Genomic DNA, 26,576 nt, shown 5'->3' with positions numbered 1-26,576 from the left:
CTAGCTTAAAAAAGGAGATGGCAACAAGCTGCCTGGTTTTAAAGCCTTATTTACAAATGAATTATATGGAGTGGCTATCACTGCATAGCTGGCCAGAACTCCAACCCGTTCACTCACTCCATTGCTGAGAGAGGCATTTCCTCTGCACTCTGTGCTAGCTGAAACACTAGCTCTCACCTAGGACAGATGAATAAAACAAATTTGAGCATACAGGCCACACCATTTTAGATACACTATTGCATGAGAAATTTCAGGCAGACCAGTTTAGTATTAGCAAAATTAGGGCAGGAGCAAAACAATTATAATGGTAACATTGTTACAGCTTTAGCTATGGTGAGGTCATCTTCGGGGTGGCCCTGCTCTTGGTTGGGGTCTCTAAGACACTACTTTACTACAAACAATACATGAACAACAATGTTCTCATCCAGGCAGCTCTCAAGACTGAAGAGGCCAGTAATGGCGTAATGTTCAGCAGTTTGGTGGATCTGAATATGAACAGCAGCTCAAGATTTCCCTTCTCTTTGTATGACAGCCAAAAATATCTGCAGTACAACTGCCTGGCTGGTACTTATGCCAAGGCTCATAGACATGTGCTTTCCTCTCCTTTCCAGGTACATCTCTGCCAGAGGAGAACAAGTTCACATCTCATCCCTCCAATCAGATTTGGACAAATATTATTGGTGTCAGTGCATCCACATGTATTCCCAGCCACTCCTGTGTCTCTTCGCTTACCAAATTCCCAATTATCTGCTTACTCACCACTTCACTGGGCCGCATTCCCCAAACTTTTCCGCAGGCGATTCATTTAAACTGAGCTTGTTAAATTCAGAATCACTAATGGGACCAGTTCCTGAGGTCCAACTATATGAGCTTTCAGCTGAGCTGGCCTTTCAAGATCCTATTCCAACCACATTCATTTTAATGAACAAAAAAAACTCTGCAGACAAGAGGTTGTTTTCTGACAATCAGACTATAGTTATCCTGGCTGGAGTCTCAGAAAGAAACAAACAGTCCAACCCCTCCACTGCAGCTTGATCTCTTGGATTGGTGCTGAAACTATGCTTCTCTAGTACCCCTCAGGTACCGTACAAAAGTACATTACACTGATTTATATGTGCATCACCTGACTAGTTATAAAATAAATACTAAGGCAAATTACAAGATTTAAGAATATTTCAAATCCACTTAACAACTGGACAAGTCGTTCCTCCTCTTGTGATCACACTTGGTCAGGAAATGGAGTGCAGGTGACAATTTAGTAGGTGGTACTCCTCCACCCCTTGCGTTCTAAAATTCAGTACATCTTTAGGGGGACTGCTCTACTAAAGGTGCCACATTTTGGAAGAGACCCAAAGCTAAGTTCCTGCCTGTTTGTGGTTCTGTTGCACTTTTCACCACAGTAGGAATATTTCCTCTGGCTTCCAAGCTAAATCCCAAACTGCATAACTTTGTTCTACTAACCTATGTTCTCAGAAGAACATAGGAGATTCCACACTGGTCAGACCCAGTGGTCTATCTAGTCCAGTATCCCATCTCCAACAGTAGCTAGCACCAAAGCTCAGGGAAAGTGTACACAACAGGGCAATTTTGGAGTGATCCACCCATCTTTCAGTTCTGGCTTCTGTCAGCCAGAAGTTTAGGGTCACCTCAAGCATGGGGTTGAATCCCTGACCATCTTGGATAATACCCATTAATGGACCTATCATCAATGAACTTATCTAGTTCTTTTTCTAACCCAGCTATACTTTTGGCCATCACAACATCCATGGCCATGAGTTTCACAGGCTAATTGTGCCTTGTGTGAAAAAACATTTCCTCTTGTTTGTATTAATCCTGCGGCCCATTAATTTCATTGGATGATCCTTGGTTTGCATATTGTGGGAAAGGGTAAATAACACTTCTCTATTCACTTTCTCCACTCATTCATGATTTTATAGACCTCTATCATATCCCCCCTTAGTTATCTGTTTTCTAAGCTGAACAAACCTAATCTTTTTAGTCTCTCCTCAACAAAAGCCATTCCATATCCTTGATCATTTTTGTGGCCCTTCTCTCAACCTTTTCCAGTTCTATTATATCCTTTTTGAGATAGGGCAATCAGAACTGGACACAGCATTGTAGGTGTGGGCTCACCATGGATTTACATAGTGGTATTATATTTTCCATCTTATTATCTATCCCTTTCCTAATAGTTCCTGCCATACTGTTAGCCCTTTCGACCACTGCTGCATATTGAGCTGAAGTTTTCAGAGAACTATCCACAGTGACTCCAAGATCTTTCTTGAGTGGTAAAAGCTAACCCATCATTTTTATATTATATATTACTGTAGTTGGACTTATTTTTTCTCCACTGTGCATTACTTTGTCCTTATCAATATTGAATTTTATCTGTCATTTCTTGCCCAGTCACCTAGTTTTGAGATCCACCTGTAACTCTTCACAGTCTGCTTTGGACTTAACTACCTTGAATAATTCTGTATCATCTGTAAACTTTGCCACCTCACTGTTCACCCCCTTTTCCCAATCATTAATGAATATGCTGTACAGCACAGGTCCCAGTACAGATCCTTGGGAGACCCCACTGTTTACTTCTCTCCATTGTGAAAATTGACCATTTATTCCTACCCTCAGTTTATCATCTTTCAGCAAGTTACTGATCCATAAAAAGACCTTCCCTGTTGTCCCGGGACTACTTAGTTTCCTTATGAGCCTTTGGTGAAGAACCTTGTCACACACTTTCTGAAAATCCAAGTAGAGTATATCAACTGGATCGCCCTTGTTCCCATGCTTGTTGACCCCTGCAAAGAATTATAGTAGATTGGTGAGGCACAATTTCCCTTTTAAAAGCCAGGTTGACACTTCCCCACTAAATTGTATTTATCTATGCGTCTGATAATTCTGTTCTTTAGCACAGTTTCTACCAATTTGTCTGGTACTGAAGGTATGTGTGCCAGCCTACAATTGCCAAGAGATTGACATTGGAGCCCTTAAAAAAAAATCCACGTTACCTTACATACCTTCCAGTCAGAAGCTGATTTCAGCAATAGATTATGTACTACAGTTAGTAGTTCTGCAGTTTCATATTTGAGTTGCTTCAGAACTCTTGGGTGAATAAACATCGGGTCCTGGTGACTTGTTAAATTTTTCAATTTGTTCTAAAACTTCTTCTATTGACACATACGTATGGGACAGTACTTCAGATTTGTCACCGAAAAAGGATCAGTCTGATGTGGGTATCTCCTGCACATCACCAGCAGTGAAGACTGATGCAAAGATTACCTTTAGCTTCTCTGCAATGACCTTGTCTTCCAGGAGTGCTCCTTTAACACTGAATGCATCCGATGAAGTGAGCTGTAGCTCACAAAAGCTTATGCTCAAATAAATTTGTTAGTCTCTAAGGTGCCACAAGTACTCCTTTTCTTTTGCAAATACAGACTAACATGGCTGCTACTCTTTAATACCTTTGTCATCTAGTGGCCTTGCTGCCTGTTCGGCATACTTAAAAATATTCTTGTTAGTTTTTATATCTTTAAAGCAAGTTGCTTCTCTGGATTGCATTTTTATACTTTTACACTTAACCTAACAAAGTTTGTGCTCCTTCCTATTATCCTTACCAGGATTTGACTTGCAAATTTTTGCCTCTACTGGCATCCATTACTCTGCTATTTAACCATGCTGGCATTCTTTTGGTCCTCTTATTGTCTTTTCTGATTTGTGGTATACATTTAGTCTGAACCTCTATGATGGCGTTTTTTAAGTAGTCCAGCATGCTGCCTGCAGGCATTTAACCCTTGTGGCTGCGCTTTTTAATTTCCATATAACAAGCATACTTGTTTTTGTGTAGTTTCCCTTTTTAAAATAAAATGTTACCATGGCAGTTTTTTTTGTATTATCCCCCCTCCAAGGATATTAAATTTAATTACATTATGGCCACTATTACTGAGCAGTTGAGCCATATGGATCAGATCCTGTGCTCCTTTTAGGTGTAAATCAAGAATTGCCTCTCCCTTTGAGGGTTCCAGGACTAGCTGCTCCAAGAAAAACTCATTTATGGTGTCTAGAAATTTTATCTGCATCATGTCCTGAGGTGACATTTACCCAGTCAATAGAAGGATAGTTGAAATCACCCATTATTATTGTACTTTCTGTTTTTAGTCAAGTATGGAATTTCTATCCATAGATATCCTATGGTACAGTTTGTTTTATTTAAGATTTTTACTAGGGCTGTCGATTAATCGCAGTTAACTCATGCGATTAACTCAAAAAAATTAATCATGATTAAAAAAATTTATCACAATTATTTGCAGTTTTAATCGCACTGTTAAACAATAGAATACAATTGAAATTTATGAAATATTTTGGATGTTTTTCTACATTTTCATATATATCGTATTCTATGTTGTAATTGAAACCAAAGTGTATATTATTTTAATTACAAACATTTGCACTGTAAAAATGATAAACAAAAGAAACAGTATTTTTCAATTCACCGCATTCAAGTACTGTAGTGCAATCCCTTTGTCATGAAAGTGCAACTTACAAATGTAGATTTTTTTTGTTACATAACTGCACTCAAAAACAAAAAAACAGCGTAAAACTTTAGACCCCGCAAGTCCACTCAGTCCTACTTCTTGTTCAGCCAATCGCTCAGACAAACAAGTTTGTTTACATTTACAGGAGATAATGCTGCCCTCTTCTTATTTACAATGTCACCAGAAAGTGAAAACAGGTATTTGCATGGCACTTTTGTAGCTGGCACTGCAAGGTATTTACATGCCAGATATGCTAAACATTCATATGCCCCTTCATGCTTCGGCCACCATTCCAGAGGACATGCCTCCATGCTGATTTTGCTTGTTAAAAAAATAATGCATTAATAAAATTTGTGACTGAACTCCTTGGGGGAGAATTGTATGTCTCCTGCTCTGTTTTACCTGCATTCTGCCATATATTTCATGTTATCGCAGTCTCGGATGATGACCCAGCATGTTATTCATTTTAAGAACACTTTCGCTGCAATTTGACAAAACACAAATAAGGTACCAATGTGAGATTTCTAAAGATAGCTACAGCACTTGATCCAAGGTTTAAGAATCTGAAGTGCCCTCCAAAATCTGAGAGGGACAAGGTGTGGAGCATGCTTTCAGAAGTCTTAAAAGAGCAATACTCCGAGGCGAAAACTTGTAATCAAATATAAATATAAAGTGAGCACTGTACACTTTGTATTCTGTGTTGTAATTGAAATCAATATATCTGAAAATGGAGAAAACATCCAAAAATATTTAAATAAATGGTATTCTATTATTGTTTAATCGTGCAATTTTTTTAATCGCTTGACACCCCTAATTTTTACTTTATTTGACTCTATGCTTTCTTTCACATATAATGCCACTCCCCCACCAGCGCAACCTCCTCTTGCAGTGTCATTTTGATAAATACCCACAGAAGCTGTACATCAGTAGTAGATAAAGTAACCTCTGGGGACAGTTGGTAGAGCACCTTGGAAATTCTCAGGTTAAGAGGTACTGTATATATTTAGGGAAGGTTGTCCAAACTGTTGTGGTAAGGAAAGCATGTGTTTGGTTATGAATTGAACACGCTCCCTTAGCCATGCCCTGACATTTTTAAATGTATAGGTCTGAATCAGCTGCATCACTACATCTTCCCCAGCTGTCTCCAAGCAGCTGCTGTACCTTCCCTGATGCAGCTGCTCAGCTGCCACGCTGGTTATGTGTTGCACTGCAGGGAGTGGAAAGAGTGAGTAGCTCTAGCTGCTCCACAACCTGGTTAGGTAACAGGCAATGGACGTCTCAGAGGGAGCAGGTTGGAAGCTTGACTGGCTCTGCGTAATCCAATGGGAGCACCTAGCAAAGGACAGCCCAAGAAAGGGGGAGGGGGGGCTGAAGAGGCAGTGGGGAAGAAAACCTAAGAACCAACCACCACTCACGGCTCCCTGATTCTACCCCCAGAACAGCCTGGAGGCTACTCTAGCTTGTGCCAGCTGACAGAGATACTCAAGAGACCACATGCCAACTGAGGAAATCCAGAACACAGCCCAATCCTGCCACTTCACTGTCCCCACTCCCCCCAACATGTCTTTTGCACCTGGAGCCACAGGAAATGAAGTATAAAATCTGGGTATTCCAGCTATATTCCCACCAGACACCACCCCCCATATGCCAGGGGAATCTCTGGCAGAGCCTTGCAGGAGGTTTCTGCTCCCTTTTCAGCACCTGAAAAGTGCAAAGGGAACAAGACAGAAAAATCAGCCCCAAAGTACTCACTGTCACCCCTTGATCTTTCTGAAGCAATATGTCTGGCCCTCAGATTGAAGAGGTCTGACACGACAGATGTATGGTATTCTAAGGCAGGGCCCATGCATGTAGTGCTGCCTATAGCTAAAACTACCTACCACTTTTCATTACAAGTCCATTTTCATTTGCTTACAACCTTGCCGAAATTTAACCGCTTGGACTGAAATTTTCCAGGCTTGGTTTCTGCCTCAGGCCACAGATTTTTGTGAAGTTTCAGCAAAAGCAGCTCAGTTACTTTTGAGAACAAGACTCAGGAAAAGTAGGTTTCTTGAAGAGCTGTAGGGTGAAAACCTGGCTCCATTGAAGTCAATGGCCTATAACCCATTGAAAGAAATGGGGCCAGAAATTTACCCTACTGCTTAGGGGGTCTGAAGCAGGAATTAAGCATATTAATCATTTTGTTTATTTTCCCCACTTATTTTTGCCTTCTGATTATACCTTTAAGAGCAGTAATTGACTACTAGAGCATCCTCAAAACATGTTACTGTAATAATAGCACAGAGGGAGCAGAGAAACAACCTTTAACCCCAAAAACGTATCCAAACAAAACAGAGGTTATTTGGTGCCTGCATAATTCAGCTTTAAGTTTTCCCTCTAAGAGAGAGGGACACTCAAATTCCCATGTTACAATAGCTTTTGGGCCTGTAGGACCTAGCAGCAACCGTCTCCTTTACGAAACAATGGCAACACTTATTAAACAGCGACTAATATATTTTTGCCCTGCAAAGGAGCAGCAATCATTTTACACACCAGTAAACAAGGAGAGAGTTGACTGCATGTGTTTTCCCATGGAAGCTAACACAATACATCTATTTAAGACCATTTGGGCTTGAAATCCCTTAAGTTACAGCCACCAGAGCATGGAATTTCTAAAAATATCCTGTTAAAAATGACCTGTTATCTCAACTATACACTCAGAAGAGAGGAGCAATTTTATCCAAGCCTCCTCAAGCCAGATGTCCCCCAAACCTGCCATTTTGTGGCTGGGGGGGAGGAGTTGCCATAGAAACACAGTGAAATATAGATAGCAAGATGTACAAATGAAATAGGATTTTGCTAACCTAAAAACTACACCATGTCTTTTCTTTTCTTCTTTACCATTTCCTGGTTTTCTTCTATCAGTCTGATCAAGCCCTCGGACTGCTACCCCTTCCTACTTCTCCATGTGGGCACCGATGATACTGCCAAGAATGACCCTGAGCAGGTCACTGCAGACTACGTGGCTCTGGGAAGAAGGATAAGGGAGTTTGAGGCGCAAGTGGTGTTCTCATCCATCTTCCCTGTTGAAGGAAAAGGCGCAGGTAGGGACCATCAAATTGTGGAAGTAAATGCGTGGTTACCCAGGTGGTGTTGGAGAGAGGGCTTTGGATTCTTCAACCGTGGGATGTTGTTCCAGGAAGTAGGATTGCTAGGAAGAGATGGGATCCATCTAACGAAGAGAGGGAAGAGATCTTCACAGGCAGGCTTGCTAACCTAGTGAGGAAGGCTTTAAACTAGGTTTGATGGGGTGTGGTGACCTAAGCCCTGATGTAAGTGGGGAAGTGGGATACCAGGAGGAAACACAAGAAGGAGGGTAACAGGGGAGGCCTCCTGATTCATACTGAGAAAGTAGGGCAATCGGCTAGTTATCTTAGATACCTGTACACGAATGCAAGAAGCCTGGGAAACAAGCAGGAAGAACTGGAAGTCCTGGCAGTCAAAGAACTATGATGTGATTGGAATAACAGACAGGGGGGTAACTCACATGACTGCAGCACTATCATGGATGGGTATAAACTGTTCAGGAAGGACAGGCGGGAGAGAAAAGGGGGAGGAGTTGCAGTGTATATAAGAGAGCAGTGTATTGCTCAGAGCTCCAGGATGAAACTGGAGGAAAGCCTGTTGAGAGTCTTTGGGTTAAGTTTAGAGGCGAGAGCAACAAGGGTGATATTGTGGTGGGCATCTGCTATAGACCACCAGACCAGGAGGATGAGGTAAACAAGGCTTTCTTCGGACAACTAACAGAAGTTTCCAGATCACAGGCCCTGGTTCTCATGGGGACTTCAATCACCCTGACATCTGCTGGGAGAGCAATACAGCAGTTCACAGACAAGCCAGGAAGTTTTTGGAGAGTGTTGGGGACAACTTCCTGGTGCAAGTGCTGGAGGAACCAACTAGGGGTCATATGCCTCTTGACCTGCTGCTTACAAACAGGGAAGAATTGGTAGGGGAAGTAGAAGTGGGTGGCAACCTGGGCAGCAGTGACCATGAGATGGTTGAGTTCAGGATCCTGACAAAAGGAAGAAAGGAGAGCAGCAGAATACGGACCCTGGTCTTCAGAAAAGCAGACTTTGACTCCCTCAGGGAACTGATGGGCAGGATCCCCTGGGAGGCTAATATAGGGGGAAAGCAGTCCAGGAGAGCTGGCTGTATTTTAAAGAAGGCTTATTGAGGGCACAGAAACAAACCATCCCAATATGCAGAAAGAATAGCAAATATGGCAGGCGACCAGCTTGGCTTAACAGAGAAATCTTCGGTGAGCTTAAACACAAAAAGGAAGCTTACAAGTGGAAACTTGGACAGATGACTAGAGAAGAGCAGCTAGTCCTATAGGAAAAGGGGAAGAGTTAATGGAGATTACACCAAATATGAGCCCCAGGAGGATACAGGATGGGTTAAAGAGGATTACAAGGGAGAATAGGAATAGAAAGAACTTGCAGCCAGAGGGAACAGGGGATAGACCGGAGAATAGCACCGTCACTAGGAAAAGACAGGTTTATGTGACTGGGGACTCTTTACTGAGAAGAACAGATAGGCCTGTAACCAGAGCTGATCCAGAGAATAGGAGGGTGTGCTGTCTTCCAGGTGCTAAGATACGGGATGTAGACCTGAGGTTGAAAAGTATTCTAAAGGTAGCAGGAAAGAATCCCCTAATTATCCTTCATGTGGGAACAAATGATACCGGTAGATTCTCGCTGGAAAGTATTAAGGGAGACTATGCTAGGCTGGGGAAGACGCTTAAGGAAATTGAGGCTCAGGTGATCTTTAGTGGAATTCTGCCTGTTCCTAGAGAAGGGCAACAAAGGTGTGACAAGATTATGACCATCAACAGATGGCTTAGGCAGTGGTGCTATAAGGAGGGCTTTGGGATGTATGGCCACTGGGAGGCATTCATGGATAGAGGACAGTTCTCTCGGTATGGACTTCATCTGAGTAGGGAAGGAAATAGACTTCTAGGATGGAGGTTGGCACAACTGATTAAGAGAGCTTTAAACTAGGAATTAGGGGGAGATGGTTGGGAGATGTCCAGGTCATCTCCACGCCAGAATTTAGCATTGAGAGGAAAGAAAATGAAGTAAGAGTGGATACAGCCATGAGTAGGAGGAAGGGCAGTGTAGATACAAGTCTAATAGGTTATACTGGTAGTAAAATGACCGTGCCTAATAGGGTACAGAATGTGAGTGAGGCCAAACAGCAAAAATTAAGATGTTTGTACACTAATGCGAGGAGCCTAGGTAACAAAATGGAGGAACTAGAGCTACTGGTGCAGGAAGTGAAACCAGATATTATAGGGATAACAGAAACATGGTGGAATAGTAGTCATGACTGGACTACAGGTATTGAAGGGTATGTACTGTTTACGAAAGACTGAAATAAAGGTAAAGGTGGTGAAGTAGCATTGTATATCAATGATGAGATAGAATGTAAAGAAATAAGAAGCAATGAAATGGATATAACTGAGTCCGTCTGGACAAAAATTAAATTGGGGAAGAAAACTATTAGAGCCTCCCCTGGGATAGTGCTTGGGGTGTGCTATAGACCTCCGGGATCTAATTTGGGTATGGATAGAGCCCTCTTTAATGTTTTTAATAAAGTAAATACTAATGGAAACTGTGTGATCATGGGAGACTTTAACGTCCCAGATACAGACTGGAGGACGAGTGCTAGTAATAATAATAGGGCTCAGATTTTCCTAGATACAATAGCTGATGGATTCTTCATCAAGTAGTTGCTGAACCAACTAGAGGGGATGCCATTTTAGATTTGGTTTTGGTGAGTAGTGAGGACCTCATAGAAGAAATGGTTGTAGGGGATAATCTTGGTTTGAGTGATCATGATTCAAACTGAATGGAAGGATTAACAAAAATAAATCTTCAACTAGGGTTTTTGATTTCAAAAGGGCTGACTTTCAAAAATTAAGGAAATTAGTTAGGGAAGTCGATTGGACTGAAGAATTTATGGATCTAAAGGTAGAGGAGGCCTGGGATTATTTTAAATCAAAGCTGCAGAAGCTATCAGAAGCCTGCATCCCAAGTAAGGGGAAAAAATTCATAGGCAGGAGTTGTAGACCAAGCTGGATGAGCAAGCATCTCAGAGAGGTGATTAAGAAAAAGCAAAAAGCATATAGGGAGTGGAAGAAGGGAGGGATCAGCAAGGAAAGCTACCTTATTGAGGTCAGAACATGTAGGGATAAAGTGAGACAGGCTAAAAGTCAAGTAGAGTTGGACCTTGCAAAGGGAATTAAAACCAATAGTAAAAGGTTCTATAGTCATATAAATAAGAAGAAAACAAAGAAAGAAGAAGTGGGACCGCTAAACACTGAGGATGGAGTGGAGGTCAAGGATAATCTAGGCATGGCCCAATATCTAAATAAATACTTTGCCTCAGTCTTTAATAAGACTAAAGAGGATCTTAGGGATAATGGTAGCATGACAAATGGGAATGAGGATATGGAGGTAGACATTACCATATTTGAGGTAGAAGCGAAACTCAAACAGCTTAATGGGACTAAATCGGGGGGCCCAGATAATCTTCATCCAAGAATATTAAAGGAATTGGCACAAGAAATTGCAAGCCCATTAGCAAGAATTTTTAATGAGTCTGTAAACTCAGGGGTTGTACCTTATGATTGGAGAATTGCTAACATAGTTCCTATTTTTAAGAAAGGGAAAAAAAGTGATCCGGGTAACTACAGGCCTGTTAGTTTGACATCCGTAGTATGCAAGGTCTTGGAAAAAATTTTGAAGGAGAAGGTAGTTAAGGACATTGAAGTCAATGGTAAATGGGACAAAATACAACATGGTTTTACAAAAGGTAGATCTTGCCAAACCAACCTGATCTCCTTCTTTGAGAAAGTAACAGATTTTTTAGACAAAGGAAACGCAGTGGATCTAATTTACCTAGATTTTAGTAAGGTGTTTGATACCGTGCCACATGGGGAATTATTAGTTAAATTGGATAAGATGGGGATCAATAGGAAAATTGAAAGGTGGATAAGGAATTGGTTAAAGGGGAGACTACAACGGGTCCTACTGAAAGGTGAATTGTCAGGCTGGAGAGAGGTTACCAATGGACTTCCTCAAGGATCGGTTTTGGGACCAATCTTATTTAATCTTTTTATTACTGACCTTGGCACAAAAAGTGGGAGTGTGCTAATAAAGTTTGCGGATGATACAAAGCTGGGAGGTATTGTCGATTTAGAGAAGGACAGGGATACCCTACAGGAGGATCTGGATGACCTTGTAAACTGGAGTAATAGTAATAGGATGAAATTTAATAGTCAGAAGTGTAAGGTCATACATTTAGGGATTAATAACAAGAATTTTAGTTATAAGCTAGGGACGCATCAATTAGAAGTAACAGAGGAGGAAAAGGACCTTGGAGTATTGGTTGATCATAGGATGACTATGAGCCGCCAGTGTGATATGGCTGTGAAAAAAGCTAATGCGGTCTTGGGATGCATCAGGGGAGGTATTTCCAGTAGGGATAAGGAGGTTTTAGTACCGTTATACAAGGCACTAGTGAGACCTCACCTGGAATACTGTGTGCAGTTCTGGTATCCCATGTTTAAGAAGGATGAATTCAAACTGGAAGAGGTACAGAGAAGGGCTATTAGGATGATCCGACGAATGGAAAACTTGTCTTATGAAAGGAGACTCAGGGAGCTTGGCTTGTTTAGCCTAACTAAAAGAAGGTTGAGGGGAGATATGATTGCTCTCTATAAATATATCAGAGGGATAAATACCAGAGAGGGAGAGGAATTATTTAAGCTCAGTACCAATGTGGACACAAGAACAAATGGATATAAACTGGCCACTAGGAAATTTAGACTAGAAATTAGACGAAGGTTTCTAACGATCAGAGGAGTGAAGTTTTGGAATAGCCTTCCAAGAGAAGCAGTGGGTGCAAAAGATCTATCTGGCTTTCAGATTAAACTCGATAAGTTTATGGAGGAGATGGTATGATGGGATAACATGGTTTTGGTAATTAAATATTCATAGTAAATAGGCCCAATGGCCTGTGATGGGCTATTAGATGGGGTGAGATCCGAGTTACCCAGTAAAGAATTTTCTGTAGTATCTGGCTGATGAATCTTGTCCATACGCTCAGGGTTTAGCTGATCGCCATATTTGGGATCGGGAAGGAATTTTCCTCCAGGGCAGATTGGAAGAGGCCCTGGAGGTTTTTCGCCTTCCTCTGTAGCATGGGGCACGGGTCACTTGCTGGAGGATTCTCTGCTCCTTGAAGTCTTTAAACTACGATTTGAGGACTTCAATAGCACAGATATAGGTGTGAGGGGTTTTTTTGTAGGAATGGTGGGTGAAATTCTGTGGCCTGCGTTGTGCAGGAGGTCAGACTAGATGATCATAATGGTCCCTTCTGACCTAAATATCTATGAATCTATGAGGAGTATAAAAATACTACTCGAGCATGCAGGGGTGTAATCAGGAAGGCCAAAGCACAATTGGAGTTGCAGCTAGCAAGAGATGTGAAGAGTAACAAGAAAGATTTCTACAGGTATGTTAGCAACAAGAACATGGTCAGGGAAAGTGTGAGACTCTTACTGAATGAGGGAGGCAACCTAGTGACAGATGATGTGGAAAAAGCTGACATACTCAATGCTTTTTTTGCCTCCGTCTTCACTGACAAAGTCAGCTCCCAGACTGCTGCACTGGGCAGCATATTATGGGGAGGAGGTGAGGAGCACACAATGGTGAAAGAACTATTTAAAAAAGGTGGACATGAACAAGTCCATGAGACTGGATCTAATGCATTCGAGGGTGCTGAGGGAGTTGGCTGATGTGATTGCAGAGCCATTGGCCATTATCTTTGAAAACTCGTGGCAATCAGGGGAGGTCCTAGACGATTGGAAAAAAGGCAAATACAGTGCCCATCTTTAAAAAAGGAAAGAAAGAGAATCCAGGGAACTACAGACTGGTCAGCCTCATCTCAGTCCCTGGAAAGATCATGGAGCAGGTCCTCAAGGAATCCATTTTGAAGCACCTGGAGGAGAAGAAGGTGACCAGGAACAGTCAACATGGATTCACCAAGGGCACGTCATGCCTGAATAACCTGACTGCCTTCTATGATGAGATAACTGGATCTGTGGATATGGGGAAAGCAGTGGACATGATATACCCTGACTTTAGCAAATCTTTTGATACAGTCTCCCACAGTATTCTTGCCAGCCAGTTAAAAAAGTATGGATTGGATGAATGGACTATAAGGTGGATAGAAAGCTGGCTAGATCGTCGGGCTCAATGGGTAGCGATCAACGGCTCAAAGTCTAGTTGGCAGCTGGTATCAAGCAGAGTGCCCCAGGGGTCAATCCTGGGGCCGGTTTTGTTCAGCATCTTCATTAATGATCTGGATGATGGGATGGATTGCATCCTCAGCAAGTTAGCGGATGACACTAAGATGGGGGGCAAGGTAGATACGCTGGAGGGTAGGGACAGGGTCCAGAGTAACCTAGACAAATTGGAGGATTAGGCCAAAAGAAATCTGATGAGGTTCAACACGGACAAGTGCAGAATCCCATGCACCGCTACAGGCTGGGGACAGACTGGCTAAGCGGCAGTTCTGCAGAAAAGGACCTGGAGATTACAGTGGACAAGAAGGTGGATATGAGTCAATAGTGTGCCCTTGTTGCCAAGAAGGCTACCGGCATATTGGCTGCATTAGTAGGAGTATTGCCAGCAGATAGAGGGAAGTGATTACTCCCCTCTATTCGGCATTGGTGAGGCCACATCTGGAGTATTGTGTCCAGTTTTGGGCCCCCCACTACAGAAGGGATGTGGACAAATTGGAGAGAGTCCAGCGGAAGGCAACAAAAATGATTAGGGGGCTGGGGCATGTGACTTATGAGGACAGGCTGAGGGAACTGGGGTTATTTAGTCTGCAGAAGAGAAGAGTGAGTGGGGGATTTGATAGCAGCCTTCAACTACCTGAAGGGAGGTTCCAAAGAGAATGGAGCTAGGCTGTTCTTAGTGGTGGCAAATAACAGAACAAGAAGAAATGGTCTCAAGTTGCAGTGGAGGAGGTCTAGGTTGGATATTTGGAAAAACTATTTCACTAGGAGGGCGGTGAAGCACTGGAATGGGTTACCTAGGGAGATGGTGGAATCTCCATCCTTAGAGGTTTTTACGGCCCAGCTTGACAAAGCCCTGGCTGGGATGATTTAGTTGGGGTTGGTTCTGCTTTGAGCAGGGGGTTGGACTAGATGACCTCCTGAGGTCTCTTCCAACCTTAATCTTCTATGATTCTAACTCATATGAATTCCAAGCTCAGAGAGAATCTAGGTAACAGATCTAGGAAAATTAGATCTGCCTTTCCTTTAGCCATACAGAAGCTTAGGAAAGACAGAACAGCTTCTGTGGAAGAGGAGTTGTTTCAAGGTTACAAAATGCCATTATTTCCATTACTATTTATATTTTAATGCCTGGCCAGGGACAGACCCATCTCCCCAAGTTAAAATTATGCTCTCACCCCATTTGCTAAACAAAAATATTACATTAAGAGTTAAAAATAGATTTGATAAAAAGCGCCTTATTACCTTTCATAGAAACATAAGACTGGAGGGGACCTCCCGGGTCATCAAATCCAGTTGCCTGCTACTGGAGACAATCGTGTCATATAATCCCATTCATATTTTTATCAAACTCTATTGTTAGATTAAGTTGATAGCCACCGTTACTCCTATTGAAGGCTGCTCCAGAACCTCACTCCTCTGATGTTTAGAAATCTTCTAATTTCTAGCCTAAATTTATTCATGGCTAGTTTATACCCATTTGTTCTTGTGCTAACTTTGTCCTTTAGCTTAAATAGCTCTTCATCCTCCCTGGTATTTATCCCCTGAGGTATTTAGAAACCAATCGTATCCCCTCTCGGCCTTCATTTTTCAGAGCTAAACAAGCAAAGCTCTTTTAGTCTCCTCTCATAAGATAGGTTCCCCATTTCCTTGATCATCCAACTAGCCCTTCTCTGCAGCTGTTCCAGTTGGAATTCCTGCCTCGCTTCTACCTGGCTTTTTATCCCAAACACCAGTTTCTGGCTATTTTGTGGTCTGAGACTAAAGCTTGTGCTTCTTAGTCACACTTACTGGAACATTTTGTTTCACAGCTTGTCAGTACTGAAGCTTTTTAGCCACGGACGAGGCAACAACTGGGCAGGTTTCCTGCATGTTATTGCTGTACACTGTCTCAGAGGAACCTCTTCTGAGTATAAGGTGGCAGCTCAGTCCCCTTGGCCTATTCAGTTCTTGGCCAAGAATGGTACGATGTGGATAACCACCTCCAGGTGGCAGTATGAAACATACTGGTTCTTACCTCTAGACAGATAACCGATCCTTGATGCTCTTTGAACACTTTTAACTGCTCGCCGGTTACAATATTCCATGTTCGGATGGTATAATCTGTGCTGCCAGAAAATAGCTCCCTGTTTGGAGCATCGAGTATAAGGCATAAAACAGCCCCAGTGTGCCCTAGCAGAGTCTGGTAGCAACGCCCACTCGACACCCACCAGACCTTAACAGTGCAGTCTGTGCTTCCTGTCACCAGGAAGTCTCTGCTCAGTTTCTCCTGCTCCTCCTCTGACTCATCATGAACATCCCTGGAGGAGTAGTGAGCCAGAGTCAGAACACAGTTCCGATGGCCCCGGAATTCCTGGATTTGCTTCTCCTTGTCCACACTCCAGCACCGAGCTGTCCTGTCATAGGAGCCGCTAAATAGATAGTCTTTGGCAACCAGGATCCTGTTAAAAATAAAGAACTAGTATACACATTGTTGCTTTGTGCTTTAACTGCCGCCCCCTCACCCCCGGTGACTGCATAAAGGGTACTGTACCAAGACTGCAATGAAGCACAAGAAGCAACTGTCCTTCAAATAACTGTTCAACCATCAGATATATTAAATATATCAATGTGAGCGCCTCATTGCCACACGCAAGGACATGGCACAGTCCTTCAGAGACTTACCCAGTTACAAGTGAAAACAAACACATTACAAGGCAGAAGACTACTCCATTCAGGGTTCATCCAGGTTTTGGCCTTTGGTATTTGATTCTCTGCTGCTTAACATTTCCATTCCAGTTTAGGACACCATGTTGCTAGCAAGCAACTCTAATTCCCCACTGAACCTGCAAGACGTATCTAGATTTCTGATACACTGACAATGGAAGATTCCCAGGATCATAAGACTTAACCAGATCAGAGATCCATCTAATCTGCTACCCTATCTTCAACAGTGGCTAACACCAGATGTTTCAGAGGAAGATACAAAAAATCCCATAGTGGACAATTATATATGGAATAATTTGCCCATAAAAGAAATTTCTTCCTAATTCCAGCTAATTAGGGGTTATTTATACCCTGAAGAATGAGAGTTTAATCCTCTTACAATTTTTTATCCTCATTTAATTGCTGATGTTTTCATTAACTATATGGATTACATGTAAAAAAGCAGGATAAAAAGAATGTTAAAGTTACAAATATAAGCATTCGGAAGTTAGGAAATCCCAGTATTAAGGTTGCATGTGGAACCTTAATTTGGCCCTTCTGCATATACATTATACATAATCACATGCTATCCTTCCCTTCCCTCTCCTCTACCCTCCCAAAAGCCAAAACAAGCCAAAACAAAACCTGCTTCAGCATTCTGAAGTCAGGTAACTTATTTAGGTACCTAAAATAGACTAATTTTGGGAACCCTTTAAAAAATAACCTTGACTAGCAGCGCTACCATGTGTTATTCATTAGTTATCAGTTGCTTTTATAAACTTATTTAGCAGCTCATTTTTCATTATGGCTATTTAGCTGTCCAAATGCCAAAGAAAATAGCCAACAATAACAGCAATTAAACTAATCAAACATTTAGTTTCCAAGAACTTGGAACCACAAATGATGGTTCCTAAGACCAATTATCACACAACTGTCAGACAAACAGGCAGGTTAAAAACAACTTTTAAAAAAATACATAGTCAAGGATCTCACAAAAAGAGGATGATCATCATTATCCCAGTTTTACAGATAGAGGCTACGGCTACATGAGAGAGCCGTGCACTACAGCGGCGCAGCTGTAAGCTCTCTAAAGTAGCTGCTCTACGTAGACGGGAGAGAGCTCTCTCAACGGCTTCACTACTTCAGCCCTGGCGAGCGGCCGCTCCCTATGCTGGCAGGAGAAGCTCTGCCATCGACATAGTGCTGTCCACACCAGCGCTTATGTTGGTGTAATTTACGTCACTCAGGGGGGTGGTTTATTCACACCCTGAGCAACATAAATTATGCTGACAAAAGCTGTAGTGTAGACATAGCCAGAGAAACTGAAGAACAGAGGGGTTAAGTGACTTCCTTAAACTCTCAAAGGGAGTCAGTGACAGATGTAGGATCAGACACCCAGTCCAGCACTCAGTCCACTGGACAACAGAAGATCTGATCAAAGAGCAGCATGCAGCCCATGAGGTTCTACCCTGCAGTTCATAGCACCTTCACCTTAATGAGGAAAAGAAGGTGGTCCACTGAGATCAAGAAGCCAAATGTCCAGATTAGAGACAGGGCAGGGTGGGTTAGGGTTAGGGACACTTCTAACCACCTTCTTTTCCGTAAGTTAGACATGGCCCTTTGGCACCTGTCAGGCTGCGAAGGCAGCCATCTAAAATGGGCAATGTTTTGGTGTCCCTTTAATTCAAGATGTCATGAAAACTGGCTGACCCAGTATTTGAGCTCTCTCCTCCAGCTGTTTACATATTCTGTTACATGCGTGTATTTGTTTTTTCCTTTCAAAACAAATGCTTCAATTGCTCTATTCCTAAATAAGTAAATATTTTCCAGCAATCAGGAGAAACCCTAGGATAACAAGCTAGGGAATATGCAAGTTCAGTAAGAGGTCACAGTGTAATTTTAAACTTAGTTTTAACAATAAGGAATAAATCATTCAAACAGGACCATGTTCTTTTTGCTAACAAGAATGGCTGACATGCTGCTTTTAAAATCTATTACAGGTATCTGCTTTCAACTGAGCGATTTCTTCTAGAATTCCATTCCCAGTGGCAGATTCACCATACTGTGAGCCTTTTGCTGTTCTCCCATCTCCAGTCTATAGCTGTGTCAGCACTGTTGCTAGGATAACTAATTATTACCACAAAGAACATGAGTAGCAGAGAGTCAAAGATTTACACAACCCATTTAGTTGTATAATGGAAATTACCAGATAAATTGTCTTTTTACCAGGATACAAGGTGGGTGAGGTAATATTTTTTGTTGGACCAACATCAGTTGGAGAGAGAGACAAGCTTTTGAGCTACACAGAGCTCGTCCTCAGGTCCCACAAAAAATATTACCTCACCCGCCTTGTCTCTCTAACATCCACAGGGCTACTACAGCACTGCATACAATTTATCTCGTGTCAAGTTACAGAAGCACAATGGAATGATCCTCTTAAATGAAAAATCTGTAGTACCAACCTGTTGACAATTGATGTGTGCCCTCGGTAAATGGCCAGACACTGGCCTGTCATCACATCCCACTTTCTAATTGTGTGATCTGCACTACATGTGAATGCAACCTCATTTTCTAAGTGGCAAAAGGTGATGTAGCTTTCATGTCCTAGGAACAATGAGGGAGATAAAAAATATTCAGTATGTTTCAAACAGAACAGGTCGGGCAAGCTGTGACATGCTTTCTTTAGTTGAATTTAAAAAAAAAAAAAAGACTTTGAAAGTTTGAAATTGGCCTGATCCAAAACCCCAGACCCTAATACTTTTGCGGCTGCAGTTTAAAAATCCACAACTGAGTTCATCACAAGCAGGAGCTCATGGAAAACATGGCACTTTTAATTTTAAAAGCATGAACTCCATCTTTGATTTACTGCTTCACTGGTATAAGGAATAAATTAAACAGAGGCATAGGTGCTGGAACTAGGGGTGCTGGGAGTGCTGCCGCACCCCAGGGCTTGGAGTAGTAACAACACAAATACATGGTTTCCGCATTCCCCACTATAAAAATTGTTCAAGGACCACTAAACAGAGATATGGTGGACCATTTCAATGATTACTGTCAACCAATTTAAGGCCCATCACTGAGCTTCTTGTTGTTTTAAAGGGTATTACAGAAACAATGAGCCAAATTCATCCTTGGTGTAACTCAACTGAAATCAATTGAGTTCAAATGAGCAATGAATTTGGTTCACTATATAAATACAAGTCTTTTCTCTTCTCTTTTTTAATTTGGTGAAAAAAGTGTATTTCAACATTACCCTCTGGTTTTTTAGACAAACAGCAGCACTGGGCTAGTGCAGGAAATTCTGAAATACAAAAGACTAACTGGAAAGTTTCATTCCCAATCTAATTTAATAAGGTCCAATGTGAGTGAAATGCAAGCAACTAAAAGAACATGAGTGATGAAAAATAAATCAGCTGTATTCCCCCCCCCATTATTTCTAATAACAAGCAGAAATATTAAATATGCTTTTAATGGCAACAGTATCTCTTTAAGCAAATATAATAGAGAGAAAGAATAAAGGCATTGTCATTACTATTTATACAGTGATCAGACCGTAGTAGGCTTTATAGTCAGATTAAAAACAGACATGGTCCCTGCCCTAAAGAGTTTACACTCAAGCAAAAGTGTGGGAATAGAGGCAAGGAGGAGTAGGGTTACAACATTTAGGTTGAGTTGTTATTTGATTGTACCATTAAGTGTATTTTACTGGCACTCTGTGAGTTCAAGATTCAATTCCCACCAGCTCTGCCATAGCCTTCCAATTTGGCCTTGTCACAAGATCTCTCTGGGCCTTGGTTCCCCATCTGTAAAACAGGGGTATAATACTTTCTCTCCTTCCCCCCACCCACCGCTTCATTTTATCTGTTTAGATTGCTTACTCTTGGGGTAACATCTCTTACTATGCGGCTGTACAGTGCCTAGCACAATGGAACCCCAGTCTCAGCAGGGGCCACTAGGTGCTATGATTATTATTCCAGTAGCTTTGGGGTTTGTTTGGAGGGGTGGGGGAAAGAGGTAGAACATGACAAGCAGAAGAGGTTGGAGGGAAAGAGGAAGGAACAAAGATATAGGGAAAGGAGTGGTAGAGTAGGGAGAGTTATGCAGAAGAGGGAAATGGGAAAGGGTAGAGGTAAGGATCAGGAGGAGAGCAGATGGTAAAATGAGGCAAGCAGACATAGTTAACTGACAGCATTAAAAATATGTGACTTAAAACAAGTGACTAAAGATAGTCAATTAGATATCAGGGGGTAGCTGTGTGAGTCTGTATCCCCAAAAACAACCAGGAGTCCAGTGGCACCTTAAAAACTAACAGATTTATTTGGGCATAAACTTTCATGGGTAAAAAACCCACTTCTTCAGATGCATGGAGTGAAAATTACAGATGCAGGCATTATATACTGACACATGAAGAGAAGGGAGTTACCTCACAAGTGGAAAACCAGTGTTGACAGGACCAATTCAATCAGGGTGGATGTAGTCCACTCCCAATAATAGATGAGGAGGTGTCAATGCCAGGAGAGGCAAAGCTGCTTTTGTAATGAGCCAGCCACTCCCAGTCCCTATTCAAACCCAAATTAATGGTGTTAAATTTGCAAATGAATTTTAGTTCTGCTGTTTCTCTTTGTAGTCTGTTTCTGAAGTTTTTTTTGTTCAAGTATAGCTACTTTTAAATCTGTTAGCTACTTTTAACAGATTTAAAAGTAACAGATTTAAAAGTAGCTATATAAGCTCCTAGTCAAATACTTATCTAGAAGAGGGACACACGCAATATACTGTCAGACTAACTGTAGACCATGCTGTGCACAGGAATTTGTTTATTGTTAATCTGACAGCATATTGCACATCTTGTCAACTAGAGCATAAATTTTTGCAATGAAACGAATATGTGGCTGACTTCCAGAAAGTCAGAGTCTTTCCAGATGGTATCACAAGTAAAGGTAAACTGAAATGCATTTTAAGTAAATAAAAGATGGCTCTGGGGATTAGTAATGTGATATAGCACTCTTCTAGCTGCTGGCTCAATTCCAACCTAGGTCACGTGACCAAAAGTTGTTACCATCAACAGCCAATGAAAAGTGAGCTTGATGGCCTCAGTCCAATTACCCAAGGACTGTAATGTGCACCGAAAAAAAATCCCACACACACCAAAATTTGGCACCCTTATAAGCAGACTCAACACACTGGTCAAGAATCAGGCCATCTGATCTATACTATGAACCCTTGTACCTATGCTGAGGTTTTGTGAAAACCTTCCACCAGTGCTAGCAAATTTGGGAGTATGAGTGTAGACATTCACCAGCATCTTGAGCACCATGCTACATAATTCTCCTCTGAGCCGCTCTAGACCAGTGGTTTTAAAACTTCGGGTCACGACCCAGTACTGGGTCATGGAATGCAAGGCACTGCGTCACGTTCCTCAGCACCCAGGTACCATGGCGCCTGGCCAGTAAAAACTCGTGGTTCCTGGCAATGGGAGCTGGGGCAGGCGGGGGGTGGTGCCTGCGGGTGAGAGCGGCTTGCGTGCCTCCGCTTAGGAGGCAGACCTGCTGCTGGCTGCTTCTGTGGTGCAGCGCGGTCTGTGGTGTCAGGATAGGCAGGAAGCCTGCCTCTGCACCCTGGCTGTGCTGCTGACCGGGAGCCGCCGGAGGTAAGCCTGTGCCCCAACCCTGCACCCCAATCCCCTGCCCCAGCTCGGAGCCCCCCCAAACCCAAAGCCCCCTCCTGCACCCCAAATGCCTCATCCAAGGCCTCACCCCAAAGCCTGCACCCCCAGCCCAGAGCCCTGACCCCCCTCCCTCACCCCAACCCCCTGCCCCAGCCCAGAGCCCCCTCCCATACCCTGAACCCCTCATTCCTGGACCTATGCCAGAGCCCTCACCCCAACCCTCTGCCCCAGCCCTGAGCCCCGTCCCACACCCCAAAGTCCTCATCCCCAGCCCCGTTGGGTCATGGGCATCAACAATTTTCTTCAACTGGGTCACCAGAAAAAAAGTTTGAAAACCACTGATCTAGACAACCTGGTGGCTGAATCACTTCACCACTATCTACAATAGTTACTCTTGGAGGAATTATGCACCACTGCACACATGCAAAGTTCAAGTCCCCTGCAGATTTTTTCCCCCCTGCAGAAAATAGATTCTGCAGGGGAAGTGCTGCAATTACACCTTTCACCCACCAGGGGCTACTGTTGTGCCAGAAGAGGGCAGTTGGCTCATGGGCAGGAGAGGCTGCTTTCCTCACAGCGCCCTGCCTATGGGGACAGGTGAGGAGGCACTGGATATGTGGAGCAATTAGAGGAGAGGAAAGTGATCAGGAACAGTCAGCATGGATTCACCAAGGGCAAGTCATGCCTGACTAATCTAATTGCCTTCTATGACGAGATAACTGGCTCTGTAGATGAGGGGAAAGCAGTGGACGTGTTGTTCCTTGACTTTAGCAAAGCTTTTGACACGGTCTCCCACAGTATTCTTGCTAGCAAGTTAAAGACGTATGGGCTGGATGAATGGACTATAAGGTGGATAGAAAGCTGGCTAGATTGTCGGGCTCAATGGGTAGTGATCAATGGCTCCATGTCTAGTTGGCAGCCGGTATCAAGTGGAGTGCCCCAAGGGTCAGTCCTCGGGCCGGTTTTGTTCAATATCTTCATAAATGATCTGGAGGATAGTGTGGACTGCACCCTCAGCAAGTTTGCAGATGACACTAAACTGGGAGGAGAGGTAGATACGCTGGAGGGTAGGGATAGGATACAGAGGGACCCAAATTAGAGGGTTGGGCCAAAAGAAATCTGATGAGGTTCAACAAGGACAAGTGCAGAGTCCTGCACTTAGGACGGAAGAACCCCATGCACCGCTACAGACTAGGGACCGAATGGCTCGGCAGCAGTTCTGCAGAAAAGGACCTAGGGGTTACAGTGGACGAGAAGCTGGATATGAGTCAACAGTGTGCCCTTGTTGCCAAAAAGGCCAATGGCATTTTGGGATGTAGAAGTAGGGGCATTGCCAGCAGATCGAGGGACGTGATCGTTCCCCTCTATTCGACATTGGTGAGGCCTCATCTGGAGTACTGTGTCCAGTTTTGGGCCCCCTGCTACAAGAAGGATGTGGAAAAATTGGAAAGAGTCCAGTGGAGGGCAACAAAAATGATTAGGGGACTGGAACACATGACTTATGAGGAGAGGCTGAGGGAACTGGGGATGTTTAGTCTACGGAAGAGAAGAATGAGGGGGGATTTGATAGCTGCTTTCAACTACCTGAAAGGGGGTTCCAAAGAGGATGGATCTAGACTGTTCTCAGTGGTAGCAGATGACAGAACAAGGAGTAATGGTCTCAAGTTGCAGTGGGGGAGGTTTAGGTTGGATATTAGGAAAAACTTTTTCACTAGGAGGGTAGTGAAACACTGGAATGCGTTACCTAGGGAGGTGGTGGAATCTCCTTCCTTAGAAGTTTTTAAGGTCAGGCTTGACAAAGCCCTGGCTGGGATGATTTAATTGGGGATCGGTCCTGCTTTGAGCAGGGGGTTGGACTAGATGACCTCCTGAGGTCCCTTCCAACCCTGATATTCTATGATTCTATGTTGGCGATGGACAGAGTAGGGCACATGGGGCTTCTGGGGGGCCACGTAGACTGGGGTTCACAAGGGCTAGTGGGGGGACAGACTGGGGCAGGAACACAGGAGCTAGTGGGTGATAGCATTGAGCCAGGGAGTGGGAGTGCAGGGCGACATGGGGACAGTGGAGGACTGGTGGCTGAGTGGAGGTGCAGGAACACATGGGGACAGAGGTAGATGTGCCTGACTGAATGGGAGAGGCTCGGGGTCAGCCAGGGACTCCATGGGGGAGGCTCCCCAACTCCCTAACAACTCCTCCCAAAAACAACTATTCCACACTTCTCCCACTCCGACCCACACCCAACAACCCTCCACGTTCATTCCTAGGCTGTTTCCCAGCAATTACTTGCCTCTCCCTCAGCTCCTCTCTTACCCCTGACTCCCACAAGCTTTTACATTGTTTCTGAGAGGTGCAGGAAATAAACAGAGCCCTGCAAATCAACGGGTATCTGTTTTATATCCATGAACCATTTTTGCAGATAGCCACTCGGATGCAGATACAAATTTTGTACCCGCGCAGGGCTCTGACGGTAAGAGTCAGGCAGGCAGCTGTGAGAAACCATGGCTCGGACTCTCCACCTGCCCTGGGCAGGGAGCCTGGGGTACAGGGACACAGACTGGGGGCTGCTCAGGCCCCACCCAGGGCAGGTGGAAGGTCTGCTGCGACTCCCCACAGCTGGCTCTTAGCATGGCCAGGCTGCGGCTCAAAGGGCCCACCCCTCACTGGCCGGAGCTGGGTCAGGGAGAGCCATGCTGGCAGCTGTGGGAAGCCAAGGCAGACCCTCCACCTGCTGTGGGTGGGGGACCGAGCAGCCCCTGGCCCGTTTCCCTGACCCCCCAGATCACCTGCCCAGGGCAGGTGGAGGGACCCAGGCTCCCCACAGCTGCAGCTTCCCGACCCAGCTCCGGCCAGCGGGGGACAGGCAGCTGTGGGGAGCCGCAGTGGACCCTCTCATTGCCCATGACTCCGCGGCTCCTCACAGCTGCCGGGGTGGCTTGTATCATGGCTAGGCTGTGGCTCCAAGGCTCTACCCCCCGGCCAGAGCCGGGTTGGGAGAGCCGAGTGGGCAGCTGTGGGGAGCTGGCATGAAGTCATGGACCTCCACCTGCCCTGGGTGGGGGGCCCGAGCAGGTCCACAGGTCACCATGCAGCAGTGACCAGTAGCGCTGGAACAGGGGACCAGGAGGGGCCTCGCCCATCCACTCTTCAAAGGGGCGGACCCCTCCTCCTTCCCTTCTTCTTCTCCCACCAAGGTCCCACCCACCCTTCCCCACAGCCAGGCCAGCTGGAGCCCAGCTGGGGAGCTGTGGGGAGCTGCAGCAGACCCTCCACCTGCCTGTGGTGCAGGGGAGGGACTGACAGCAGCCCCCAGCCATGTCCCTGCCCCCCAGGCTCCCTGCCCAGCCAAGGGCAGGTGAAGGGTCCATGACAGCTCCCCACAGCTGCCCACGTGGCTCTCCATGACCCGGCTCCGGTGTGGGGGGTGGCGGTGCCTCAGAGCCTCAGCCAGGCCACAGTAAGTAGAGCCATGCAAATCCGTTGATATCTGTGGATATCCACAGACAACTTTTGTGGATCACAGATCAGATGCAGATGCAGATACACAGATACAGATCCAAGCAGGGCTCTCGAAATATGTTTCTTTATTGTAGTTTAAATGAATTATTACTCAAAGTTCTGTATTAATATGCCTATTAAGGAATCTATTTGATAAAAACATTTCCTGAATCTTTTTTTTGTCTATATTGTTACAAAAAGAAAAGGCGTACTTGTGGCACCTTAGAGACTAACAAATTTATTTGAGCATAAGCTTTCATGAGCTACAGCTCACTTCATAGGATGCATTCAGTGGAAAATACAGTGGGGAGATTTATATACATAGAGAACATGAAACAATGGGTGTTACCATACACACTGTAACAAGAGTGATCACTTAAGGTGATCTATTACCAGCAGGAGAGCAGAGGGGTTGGGGGGAACCTTTTGTAGTGATAATCAAGGTGGGCCATTTCCAGCAGTTGACAAGAACGTCTGAGGAACAGTGGGGGGGAGTGGGATAAACATGGGGAAATAGTTTTACTTTGTGTAATGACACATCCACTCCCAGTCTCTATTGAAGCCTAAGTTAATTGTATCCAGTTTGCAAATTAATTCCAATTCAGCAGTCTCTCGTTGGAGTCTGTTTTCGAAGTTCTTTTGTTGAAGTATTGCCACTTTTAGTTCTGTAATCGAGTGACCAGAGAAATGGAAGTGTTCTCCAACTGGTTTTTGAATGTTATAATTCTTGATGTCTGATTTGTGTCCATTTATTCTTTTATGTAGAGACTATCAAGTTTGACCAATGTACATGGCAGAGGGGCATTGCTGGCACATGCTGGCATATATCACATTGGTAGATGTGTTT

At 43.9% G+C, this 26,576-nt stretch overlaps 1 protein-coding gene across 2 annotated transcripts in view; it reads right to left on the bottom strand.

Annotated features, from left to right (window-relative positions):
• WDR86 (WD repeat domain 86) overlaps positions 1-26,576 on the bottom strand; it is a 49,837-nt gene that overhangs the window by 15,455 nt on the left and 7,806 nt on the right. For both annotated transcript variants that reach the window (XM_027821891.3, XM_027821890.3), the window contains exons 3-4: positions 19,029-19,170; positions 15,899-16,322 (exon numbers count right to left, since the gene is read on the bottom strand). In XM_027821891.3, the coding sequence (XP_027677692.1) occupies positions 15,899-16,322; positions 19,029-19,170 (566 nt within the window). The remainder of the gene's footprint in view (positions 1-15,898; positions 16,323-19,028; positions 19,171-26,576) is intronic.

Source organism: Chelonia mydas, chromosome 2, assembly GCF_015237465.2.
Source record: "Chelonia mydas isolate rCheMyd1 chromosome 2, rCheMyd1.pri.v2, whole genome shotgun sequence".
Lineage (NCBI taxonomy): Eukaryota > Metazoa > Chordata > Testudines > Cheloniidae > Chelonia > Chelonia mydas.
This window is presented reverse-complemented; position numbering and strand designations above follow the sequence as displayed.